The sequence below is a fragment of the Lepus europaeus genome, chromosome 7 (assembly GCF_033115175.1).
Source record: "Lepus europaeus isolate LE1 chromosome 7, mLepTim1.pri, whole genome shotgun sequence".
Taxonomy (NCBI): Eukaryota; Metazoa; Chordata; class Mammalia; order Lagomorpha; family Leporidae; genus Lepus; species Lepus europaeus.
In genome coordinates, this window is record NC_084833.1 from 1,193,960 (window position 1) to 1,206,114 (window position 12,155).

General features: G+C 67.4%; 1 protein-coding gene across 2 annotated transcripts in view; it reads right to left on the reverse strand.

Annotated features, from left to right (window-relative positions):
* KCNQ1 (potassium voltage-gated channel subfamily Q member 1) overlaps positions 1–8,356 on the reverse strand; it is a 282,518-nt gene extending 274,162 nt beyond the window's left edge. For both annotated transcript variants that reach the window (XM_062195648.1, XM_062195647.1), the window contains exon 1: positions 7,974–8,356. In XM_062195648.1, coding sequence (XP_062051632.1) covers positions 7,974–8,356 — 383 coding nt within the window. The remainder of the gene's footprint in view (positions 1–7,973) is intronic.
* Positions 8,357–12,155: the final 3,799 nt, after the last annotated feature.

Sequence of the window (12,155 nt, forward strand, 5' to 3'; positions counted from 1 at the left end):
CCACAGACCCAGAACCCAGCACCCACCGACCCGGAACCCAATACCCACAGGCCCGGAACCCAGAACCCACAGACCCGGAACCCAACACCCACAGACCTGGAAGCCAACATCCACTGACCAGGAACCCAACATCCACTGACCAGGAACCCAACCCTTAGTGACCCAGAAGCCAAGCCACAGCAGGCCCCCCAGCCAGCTAGGACGCGCCCACAGATGCCCCTGTGAATCCCAGGAGACAAGAGGCTGGGGTCCCTTCCCAGGCTGAGGAGCCTCTGCCATCTGGAGTCTCAGACGCTGCTAAGTTGGCCCAGGAGACACAGATGTCAGGACGGCCCACAGAGCACCAGTGCACCCAGTGGACCAGCCATGCCCGCCCACCCACAGACCCCCAGAGGATGCCTCTCCCCAGAGAGCAGGTGGCCGGCACAACACACCTCCCCCCCATCTCCCTCCCCCACCCCACCCACGCCCTCTGGGCAGCTGCTCCATGGGGCCTGCCAGGGCACAGGTGCACAGAGCCTTCCACGGCGCCACAGCAGCCGGGGTCCTCAGAGTCTGAGCCCTGGGAGCTCACACACAGGGGCAGGGGTCACACTGCAACCACAGCCCCTGCCTGGGCCCGTGCTGGGCTGTAGTCACACAGGCACGCGGGGCTGTGCCACGGCAGCGGGGGCGGGGGGGGGGGACACGGCTGGAGGGGGTGGGGCGTGCGCTCTGCTCAGCACAGCCTTATCTCACCGGCACCGGGGACGCAGGGCCGGGCAGCGCGTCCCGGGCTATTTTCAGAACAAATCAGAGCAGCCTGGCGATCAGCTAGGAGCGGACGCGTCCACTCAGAACCCATTCCCTCCTGGGACGTGGGCGGATCGGACGAGAGGCTGCCCATGCTGCCAGCCTGCCTGCCCAGGACTGAAGCCACTCGGGGCCCTCAGCCTGCTCCCAAGGTCTGCTCCCAGCTCTGCCGTTGGCTGGGGATGCATGGGCCCTGTGGCTGCTCCCATGGCCTCTGCTGTGTATGGGCCCCAGGAGGGTGGGGCTCAGCCGCGTCCTGGGGCAGGGGCCAGCCCGGGGTCCAGAGGGCCTCTGCCTCCATAGGCACTCTGGGCTGGGGCTTGTGGGCTCAAGGGAGACAGCTGTCAATCACACCAGGGCTTTCAACCAGCCACTTGCCTTTCCTGTCCTGCGGGTTCCACGTATGAACCACGTGTGAGGGGAAACGGATTCTCGCTAAACCAGTCCTCTGACCCGGGGCAGGCTCCGGCTACCCTGGAGGAGGGGGAGGAGGGGAGGAGGAGGAGGAAGGGGAGGAGGGGAGGAGGGGAGCCCTCGCTCTGACTTTACTGACCCCAAACTGTCTGTGGTGGGGCCAAGGGCGAGAAGCTGGGCCTCACGTCCACGCGGCAGGAGCTCCCTGGGGGCAGCTGGGGTTGAGGTGGCCCCAGGGTGGCCTGAGTCAAGGACACAGCTGCACCGCACACCCAGACCCAGGGCCACCGTGCATGGACAGCGGGCAGCTTGGAGAAGTCAGGACCGCCAGCCACAGTGGGTGCTGCGGCCGGCCCCGGGGAGGGAGCGACCCCCACAGCCCCCCAAAGCTCCAGCAGCTCTGGCGAGGGCCGCACCTGCTCCCTCTGAGCCTCGGGGCGCAAGTCCCAGGAGGAAGGGGGGCGGGAGGCAGAATGAGGCCCACCCAGCGCCTGAGGACCACGCGTCCACTCAGCAACCCTGCAACCCCTGCGGCCGAGGACCCCCACCCTAAGTGCACCGTGCAGATCACGGAGGCCACACACAGGGTGACGGGATCGTGGGTCAGCGGGGCCCGAGGGATGGCGTGTGCCACCCGGGGCCTTCTGAGAAGCGGGCAAGATGCACAACAGGTCTGGGCCAGCTCAAGACAGGGCTGTCTCCAGGACACCAGCACGGCCACAGCATGCGTGGGTCTCACACGTGGCCGGGCCAGCGCCATCTGAGCCCTCGGCCCGCCTGCCACTCCGCCCTAACCCATGTCTCTGTCCTCCCTGTCCCCTGCCTGTTCCTTGTCTGACCCCACAGGGCAGTGGGGGTGCCCCATCCCCTCCTCGGACCCCACTGCTGCCCCCTGTCTTAGCCTGAGGCCCGGGCACGGCCAGGTGCATCTTCTGTCCCCACTGCCACCCAGGCACCAAGAGGGTTCCGAGTCCCCATGACGGACGCCCAGCGCCCACGCTGTGCTGAGGTCAGGGGGCTGGGTGTGAGCCGCGATCCATCTGCTCCAGGGTCCCCGAGACCCCACCCCAAGGCAGACGAGGGTGGGACGCAGGAGGCAGGCGAGGAGGGGTCAGCGACGCTGGATCGGGAAGGAGGCTGAGTGCCGGGGGCTCGGGTAGGTTCCTGTGGCTCGTCCCCTCGGCACCTGAACGAGGGTCTGGGTGCTGCCTCCACCTCCCATTCCCTCCTCCTCCTGTTTCCTGGTGGTTTATGCAAGAGCTCAGGCTGTCTGTGGCACAGAGCCCACGGGAGCCCGGGCCGTCTGTGGCACAGAGCCCACGGGAGCCCGGGCCGTCTGTGGCACAGAGCCCACGGGAGCCCGGGCCGTCTGTGGCACAGAGCCCACGGGAGCCCGGGCCGTCTGTGGCACAGAGCCCACGGGAGCCCGGGCCGTCTGTGGCACAGAGCTCACGGGAGCCCGGGCCGTCTGTGGCACAGAGCCCACGGGAGCCCGGGCCGTCTGTGGTACAGAGCACACGGGAGCCCAGGTTGTCTGTGGCACAGAGCCCACGGGAGCCCGGGCTGTCTGTGGTACAGAGCCCACGGGAGCCCGGGTTGTCTGTGGCACAGAGCCCACGGGAGCCCGGGCCGTCTGTGGTACAGAGCCCACGGGAGCCCGGGCTGTCTGTGGTACAGAGCCCACGGGAGCCCGGGCCGTCTGTGGTACAGAGCCCACGGGAGCCCGGGCCGTCTGTGGTACAGAGCCCACGGGAGCCCGGGCCGTCTGTGGTACAGAGCCCACGGGAGCTTGGGCCGTCTGTGGTACAGAGCCCACAGGAGCCCAGGTTGTCTGTGGCACAGAGCCCATGGGAGCTTGGGCCGTCTGTGGCACAGAGCCCACGGGAGCCCGGGCTGTCTGTGGCACAGAGCCCACGGGAGCCCGGGCCGTCTGTGGTACAGAGCCCACAGGAGCTTGGGCCGTCTGTGGTACAGAGCCCACGGGAGCCCAGGTTGTCTGTGGTACAGAGCCCACGGGAGCCCGGGCCATCTGTGGTACAGAGCCCACAGGAGCTCGGGCCGTCTGTGGTACAGAGCCCATGGGAGCCTGGGCCATCTGTGGTACAGAGCCCATAGGAGCTCGGGCCGTCTGTCATATACCGAGGCCCACGAGAGGGAGGCTGCAGAGGGTGTGCCCCCCCCACATCGCCTGGCGAGGGGCCCACTACAAGCTCGCGTGGCCACTAGAGGCCCCATCAGCTTCTCTCCTCCACCACGCCAGCTAGGAAGCGCCAGCCCGGCCCTCAGGTGGCTGTGTCCAGCTCAAGCGGAAATGGGCAGCCGCCGCCCACTCGGCACTGACCCCGCGACTTCCCCAGCTGGGCACTGGGAAGTCCCGAGTATGGGCGTGGCCCCGCCAGCTCCGTGGTCCATGGGTGCAAGGCTGATGCGGGCTGGGCTCGCCATCTGGTCCCTGGGGCCCAGGACCGTGAGCCGTGCTGTGCCCCGCTCCCCTCCAGTGGGCCCACGCCCCAGCAGCCCAAGTGCCCATCGGCAACGACCATGAGCCTGCCTGCCACTTCTCCCAGAGCCCTGGTCTGTCGCGGGGTGAAAGGGCCTTTAGAGGCCAGTTGTGGGGCTGGAGGGGGGCGCAGGACGCCACGTGGTCCTTGTCTGCAGGCCGAGAAGCCACCTGCTCAGGAACACGCGCTGCCCCTCGCACCCAGACCCAGGCTGACCCAGCTCCCACTCCTGTCCCCTTGTCCTCGTTGCCTTCTCCTCCCACGCCCAGAACCTCTGCCCTTGACGCTGCCTCAGGACGGGGCACACGGCCCTGGCCATGCCACGGTCACCTACGACAGTGCCATGTGTCCCCGAGGGGCCACAGTCACTTGCAGCCACGCCATCTGTCCTCAGCCGGAAACCCGTGGGCACAGGTCTGTCCATCACCCACTCACCCCCAGGTTCGTTCCGTGTTGCTTTTCAAGGATTGCATTTCCGGCTATGAGTTGCATAGCGATGAGCTGCCGCTTGTTCTTATTGCGAAGTATGCAACCTATTCCCAAGGTGCCAGAGCCAACTACACAAGGACTATTCCGAGGCACCAGGTGCCCTGTGTCCTGTCCCTCGTCCTCAAAGAAACTGTTTTTAGAGATTTATTTATCTGTTGAAAGGCAGAGTAACAAAGAGAGGGGGAAAGAGGTCTTCCATCCGCTGGTTCACTCCCCAGATGGCCGAAACGGCCAGGGCCAGGCCAGCCTGAGGCCAGGAGCTTCCTCGGGGTCTCCCACGTGGGTGCAGGGGCCCAAGCACTTGGCCCATCTTCCACTGCTTTCCCAGGTGCATCGGCAGGGAGCAGGATTGGAAGTGGGGCAGCCGGGACTTGAACCGGCGCCCATGTGGGGACGCCAGCGTCCCGAGCAGTGGCCTACCCTGCCGTCCACACGCGGGCTCCAGACTCGCTCTTTCCGAAGCTCCAGCTTCTGCTCGCCGTGTGGCCGTGCTGACATCTGTGCACACACGTCTGTAGCGGCCCCGGCTCAGGGAGCGGCGGCCACTCCCTTCCACCTGCTGTACTTATTTGAAAAATGAGCCACTGGGACTGGCGTCATGGCACAGGGGGTTAAGGCACAGCCTGTGACACCGGCATCCCCCACGGCTGCTCCGCTTCCCATCCAGCTCCCTGCTGTGGCCTGGGAAAGCAGGAGGATGGCCCGAGTGCCTGGGCCCCTGCACCCACGTGGGAGACCGGAAGAAGCTCCTGGCTCCTGGTTTTGGCCTGGCCCAGCCCCGGCCATTGTGACCATTTGGGGACTGAACCAGCGGATGGAAGACCTCTCTCCATCTCCCTCTCTGCCTTTCAAATCAATCTTTAAACACACACACACACACACACACACCACCCTGGTGCTGGTCCGTGGCAGCCCATTCCACACCAGGAGGCAGCGAGGGGCCACGTCACCGGCTCGACCACAGTGTCACTAGGGCTTTCCGGTGCACAGAGCACGGCGGCCGGCCTCAGTTTCTCCATCTATGAGCCGATCACGGGAATGGGCCCAGAGTCCATGGCTGATTCTGGGGCGTGCAGTGGGGCCAGCTGCCCCAGCCCCACACCCTCACCCAAGGGGTAAGGAGGGCCCGTGGGAGGGTGTGGGGACCCTCCCAGGCCGCCCTCGCCGCCACCCACAGCTGCGCCTCTGCAGGGGGCTCAGCCCCCTCCCCGGGTACCTGTCCTTTGCCTGGTGCTCCTAGAAGAACTGCTCCAGCCGGGTCCCCTCAGCCCCCACACACTCAGCCCAGCCTCGGAACTCCCCCAGGAGGCCACAGCAACGCAGGCAGGCGCTGGCTCCCGTGGCCGCCCCGCCTCCAGGACGGGCACTCTGGGAAGGCCCTGCCCTCTCGGGTCCCGGCCTCCCCTGCTGTCCCCGGTGCAGCAATGCCACTGAGACACGAGGGGCAGACGTCACCTCTCGACCAGCACGGCCCAGGCCCAGTGTGTGCAGGGGCTCTGGGGGCTGGACACAAGGGCCCCCCATGCTGCACATAGCCCACCTGCCCACACAGACCCTGGACACCCAGGGGCGCAGAGACCAGCACACACCAAGGCCCCCCAGGACACCCACAGTGGCTGAGCACGGGGGCGAGGAGCAGACACAGAAGGGAGCAACATGGGAAGGCTTCCTGGAGGCGGTGGCCTCTGGTCTGGGTCAGCCGAGGCCCCACAATGGCACCTAGGACAGCGCCAGTGGTGCAGCCTGCAGTGTGGTGCCCACCCAGCACCCGAGGGCCCCATCCCTCCACCCACCCCCCACGGCAGCACACGCAAGCTTCCAGAAGCCCAAGCAAGGTGGCTGGGATCCCGGTCCACGGGGCGGCTCAGTGGGCATGGGAGCTGTCCTACGGAGCAGGGGCCTGGGGGCGGGGACAGGAAGCCCCAGTGGGCAAGAGCGGTGCCCAGGTGCTGGCTCCTGCTCCCTGACCCTGGCCAGCACAGGAAGAGTGGTTCTCCTTGGCCGGAGCAGGGGTTCCCCGAGGCGGGGGCAGGATGTCCGGACTGCGTCCCCAGCTGCACTTGGTGGGGGGGGCGTGCCCTCGCCTGCAGGGCCAGTGGGACCCCAGCTCCCACCACACATGCGGGCCCCAGCCCCTCAAGGCCAGGCTCATCCCTGTCCCCGTCGGCCGGAAACCACAATCCCTTCCCTCCCCCGGTTCAGAATCCGCCTGCCGAGGTCAGGGCACGCTCTTCGGCCACCACCACTTAGGAAAACACGGGCCGCACCACGCCAGCCACAGCCACTGGCCCGACAGCCCACTCCTGCCCCTCCGCCTCCCAGCCCTCGGCTAGGCCTGCCCTCAAGAGAGTGACCAATTCGGAGGGTGAGGAGGCCCCTCCCAGGCCCAGGGGTCCACGTCCAGCCCCTCTGCACGTAGGGGACCTGGGGGCGGGCCAGGAGCTCCGGCCACCTCGCAAGCATCCCTTCCCACTCCCGCCCCGGCAGAAGCCGGCAGCCCCTCCCCAGAGGCTGCTCCGGCCACAGGCTCGGGGGCTGGGCCGAGGCAGACCGCGCTGAGCCAACTTCCCAGGCCGAACAATTGGCCAGGAAGAAAGCACGGTGGAAGCAGAGACTTCCTCTGCTCTGCGGCGGGCGAGCCCTCTTCCTCCACCCCAGCCTTCGCCGGCAGCGTGCGGCCGCAGGGTCGGCCCACCGCGGCGCATCTCGGGGAGCCTCGGGCCCAGCAGGCAGGCTGCCCACGCACACGGCGCCATCCGCAGCCTGGAGCTTGCCAGAGGCTCGCACGTCGGCGCTGCACCGGGATCGGGGGGTCACTGTGCCAGAACATCCCCCTCCACACACAAGCCCCAGCCGCTGCAGCCAGAGGCGGGTCTTGCTCTCCCCAGGCCACAGTGGCCACGGGAAGCAGGGCCTGGGGTGGGCATTCTGTGGCTGTGGAAGCCACTGCCTCAGGCAGCAGCCCTGGCACCACGACCTCACCCACTCACCTGAGCCGACACCCCGAGCCGGCCTTGGCTGGCACCTGCTGCACCCCTGGGTGTCCAGGTGGGGGCCACAGGCCCAGGGCCGCCGTCCAGCCAATGCTCCCCAGCCCAGCTCAGCAAGGGGCACGGCAGGACACACACCAGCAAAGGGGCGCCAAGGCGGGGGCCCACGGCCTAGAGGTTGGCAGGAAACCAAGAAGCCGCTGGCCGGGCCGGCAGGAAGCGGGGCCATGACCCGGCGCTGGGAAGGGCTGCAGTCACAGGCTCTCCTCGGAGGTAACTTCCTGTGCCTTGTCCTTGAGAGCCCAGTGCCCTGCCTGGCTCCGGCACGCTGGCTGCACCGGGAATGGAAGCACCTGGGGGGGGGGAGCACCCAGGAGCCGCTGCCACTTGCCCTGATGTCCCGCGGTGGCCACAGCTGCCGCAGATGGACGGCTGAAGACCGGCCCCTCGGGCTCCTCTGCGTGACCCAGGCCCTGCTGCACCTGGGCCAGTTAAGTGGGGATGGGGGCGCGGGTGACACGGACTCCACGCTGACCCGACCCGGCAGGAAACCCCACCGCACCTGCTGTCCTGCCTAGCCCACCCCGCACACCTGGCTAGCCCCGGCAGGTCCATCAGGAGCACTGGCCCCCACGCCCCAGGGACTCCTGAGTCTCCCGCCACAGCTCCCAAGGGCGAGCTGAGCCTGCAGCCGGATTAACACCTGCGCACCCCTCACAGCCCTCCAGGGAGTGCCGCCCCCACCCCATCCCCGGTCGGCCCTGCCTCCCCTCCGGGCCGCACTCACACGGTGAAGTGGTAGGCGAAGCACTTCCAGCCAGTGGGGCGCTCCAGGAAGTTATAGACGCGGCCCTGGATGTGGGTGCGCGCGAGCAGCGGGCGGCGCACGCTGTAGATGGAGACGCGCGGGTCGAGGCTCACCGGGGGCCGCGGTCCCAGGTCGGCGGCGGGCGGCGCGGGGGACACGGGGGACGCGGGCGGCGCGGGCCCCTGGGCGCCGGGCGGCGAGACGGGCGCGTAGAGCACGCTGCCCGGCGGGCCCCCCTCGGCCAGCTCCAGGGAGAAGGGGCACTTCTTGGCCAGGCCCGCGCTACCCCGCCGGGCGCCCGGCAGGCGGCCCCAGCCCCAGCGCTTCCTCTCTGCCCTGGGCGGGGTGGAGGCCGCGGCCATAGCGAGTTGGGGGGCCGGGCCGGGGCACCGGAGCTCCGGCGAAGGCGGGTGCCAGGGCGCAGTGCCTGTGGCCTCGGCTGCCCGCCCCGCCCGGGTGAGGGGGGCGGGCCCGGGAGGGGGCGGTGGCCGCAGGCCTGTCCCCCTGGGACAGCGCGCCCCGCCCCGGACCGGACGCCCCGCCCCCGGACGCCCTGCGAGCGCCCCAGTCCACACGCACCTGTCTCGCTTGCCCCACGCGCGCCCGCCCGCTGGCCCCGCGTGCGCCCGCCCCGCCCTGCTCGTTCCGTGCGCCCACCTGCTTGGCTCCGCCCACTCCCGCTCCCACCTGCTCGGTCCCGCCAGCCCCCGCATGGGTGAGCCTCTCTTGCTGGCTCGGTGCCCGCAGCTCCGACACGGGGACCAGCGGACGCCCATCGTCCCATCCTCGCTCAGGAGCGGGGACAGAAGTTAGGGTTAGGGTTAGGGTTAGGGTTAGGGCTAGGGCTAGGGTTAGGGCTAGGGTTAGGGCGAGGGCGAGGGCGAGGGCGAGGGCGAGGCGCCTTGGCACAGGTCCGGCAACAATGGGCACTGGCGGGGCTCCTGCGCTGCTGGGGAGTGCTTGGGGGCACTGCGCGCGCACTAGGGAGCGTGAGATGGGAACCCCGGCAGCCAGGGAGCGCCCAGTGGAAGTCTGCCGGGCTCCAGGACTGGGTCTGCCCGTCCTTGGGGCAGGGCTGCCTGCGCAGGCTGGGGAGGGGTGAGGCTGCCCTAGGGAGGGAGAAAGAGGCCTTGTCCTCCTTGTCTTCCTGCCCTGGGCTGACGCCGAGTGGGGGTGGTGACCTCTGGGAAGGTCTACCTGGTGTGGGTCTCGGTCTCGGGGCAGGTGGGGGCAGTAACTAGAACGCCCCCACCTTTCCCAGGACACTGCCCCCTCCTGTGGCAGGGAGCGGACGTGGAGCTCAGTGTGGAGGTGACTCCCTCCCCAGCCAGGGCCTCCGCCATGGAAGATGGCCCCCGGTCTTTCCTGAGCACCAGAAAGTCCCCTCGACTGCCCGGGGGTGCGTGTGTCTGCAGCGTGGTGGGCGTGGGGAGGATCCAGACCCCAGGCGCTCTGTTTGCCCCACGGCAGCTAACAGCAGAGGCCCGAGGAAGGGGCACGTCTGCCTCTGACCGACACAGCCCAGGGGCTCAGCAGGTGCGGCAGCACTGCTGAGGTCAGCAGGGAGGAGGATGAGGGCGAGGGGCCGGACGCCCGCATGGAAGCCAGACATGGGCCCACGGCCGTGGGGCGGAAGCCGAAGTGCGGAAGGGGGAAGAGCAGAAGCAAGGCCCCCGAGCGTGGGCGTGGGGCCGACCCCTGCCGCCCTGCCGTGAAGTCTGGGAGCTGTAGGTCCTACAGAGTGGGAAAGAGAGCCCGAGCAGACCCCACACCCGTGAAGAATGCCCAGAGCGTGGCTGGCGCTGTGGTGCGGCAGGTAAAGCTGCTGTCTGCAGCCCTGGCGTCCCATGTGGGTGCAGGTTCGAGTCCCGGCTGCTCCTGCTCTGATCCCGCTCCCTGCTGGTGCACCTGGGAAAGCAGCAGCAGGTGCGCCTGCGCCCATGTGGGAGACTCAGAAGAAGCTCCTGGCTTTGGATTGGCCCAGCTCCGGCCATTGCAGCCATTCGGGGAGTCAACCAGTGGATAGAAGACCTCTCTCGCTCTCTTTCAAGTAAGTAAATAAATCTTAAAAGAACACCCGAAGCGCAGAAGAAGAAGGAAGTGGACGGGAGACGCACGGTTCCCAGCAGAGGGGGCCCGGGACCTTTGTCCTTATAAAAAGCTGCTCGGCCCCACGTTAAAAGTACACCCTGATGCCGTCCTCACCTATCTGATGGGCACGCTCCCAGCCGCCCGAGGCGCTCTCCAGGGGAGATGCCGCGGGCAGGTGCCGCTCCCCACCGCTTCTGGTCACTTCAGCCAAGCACACGGCAGCTGACGCATGGAGGACGAACCCAAGGGCACGTTAAAAGGGAACGGGGAAATAGTGCCCACACGAGGCTGCACCTGCAGCACGTGGTGCTCCAAGAGCGGCCATGGCGTCAGCGGGGTGGGCTGAGCTGCGCCCCAGCCTCGGGTTGGAATGTCAAGATCGATGTTATCACGTGTAACAGCCAAAGACCAACCGAACTCAGACAACCTTTTCTTAATTATTTATTTGAAGGGCAGAGTGACGAACAGAGACAGGGAGAAGCAGAGAAGAATCTTCCATCCGCTGGTTCACTCCCCAGATGGCCGCAATGGCCGGGGCTGGGCCAGGCCGAAGCCAGGAGCCAGGAGCTTCCTCCGGGTCTCCCACATGGGTGGCAGGGGCCCAAGCACTTAGGCCGTCTTCTACTGTTCTCCCAGGTAAGGAATAGCTTAACCCACGGAGTCTCAACCCTGGCTCCTGAACTCAAAAAATCTCATTGTTTGTAAAAATATGGGTGTTATGGGCCTGGTGCAGTGGTGTCACAGGTGCCAGCATCCTACATGGGCACCTGTTCAGTCCCGGCTGATCAGTTTCCCACCCAGCTCCCTGCTGATGCAGCTGGGAGAGCAGCAGAGGACGGCCCAGGTCCTTGGGTCCCTGCATCCATGTGGAGACCTGGATGGAGCTCCTGGCTCTGCCTGGCCAAGCTTTGGCTGCTGTGGCCATTTGGGGAGGGAACCAGTAGATGGAAGACCTCTCTCTTACCCTGCCTTTCAAATAAATCTTTTAAAAAATATATATGAAGTAAGTTAAAACCCCATTCATGGGTGATGGCACCGGGTGGTCCCCACTGGCCTTCGTGGGGTGTGTGGCTGACCACGAGGCAGCTGCAGGGAAGGGGCGGAGCTGAGCTCAGGATGGGGGCCATACCTGCTGGGGGCCCGAGGCGCCTCCAGATACCTCTGTGTGACATGGGGGAGTGGCTGTGGAGTGGCCGGCGGAGATCAAACAGAGCCACCTCTGAGCTGGCATTGTTGAGGCCGCTGCTGAATGCGTCCACTGTGTATGACTGACGTCTGTGTGTGTCCGTATCCCTGACATTCCAGTCCTCGCCGCCCAAGCACCTGGGAAGCCTTTAGGAGGTCACAGGCCCCCTGGGGTCAGAGGTGTCAGCCCATGAGGGCTTGTGGGGGGGCTCTGGGCTGGCCTGAGGGACCCGGGGTGCCGGGGCACTGAGGAAAGGGTGGGCTGGGTGGCCAGAGGGAGGCCAGGTACACAGGGCAGGCTGAGGGTGAGGGTGTGGGGGCGGAGCAGGAAATATGGGCGCAGCCTCTCAGTGGGTGGCAGGGCTGAGCCAGCCCATGGCTGCTCTCTGGGGTCAGGAGAACTCTCCAGAGGGAGGGAGGGGCTTTGAGGTCTGGAGCGCAGGGTGTGGGTGTGGGCCAGTTGCTGGCCGCTCCCCAGGCCGTGCCCCCCGCCACCCCCCGAGTCTCCGGGTGCTCGCCTGGTCCTGGGCACAGACAGACACGGCGCCCTCTCCCTGGTCTCAGGGCCACAGACCACTCTGCCAGCAGCCCTCAGCTCCCTGCTCCGCCGCCGCCGGGGGAGGACCTCCCGGGCCATAGGAACACAGGGAAGGAGAAACTGATGCTGGCGGGGGCGGGGGTGCAGCTGCTGCCAGGCCGGCGTCCACCAGCCACGGGGCAACCTCAGCTCAGCTTCCTGTGCATCCGTCCTGTCACTGCCCACGCCCTTGAGCACCAGCTGGACGCCGAGCCCCGTCCCTCCACTGACCACGGAGCTGGCGGCAAAGCGGGCGGGTGGGGGAGCTACGGGAAGGCAGGGGCAGCACTGGGGGTCCCTGGTGCTAA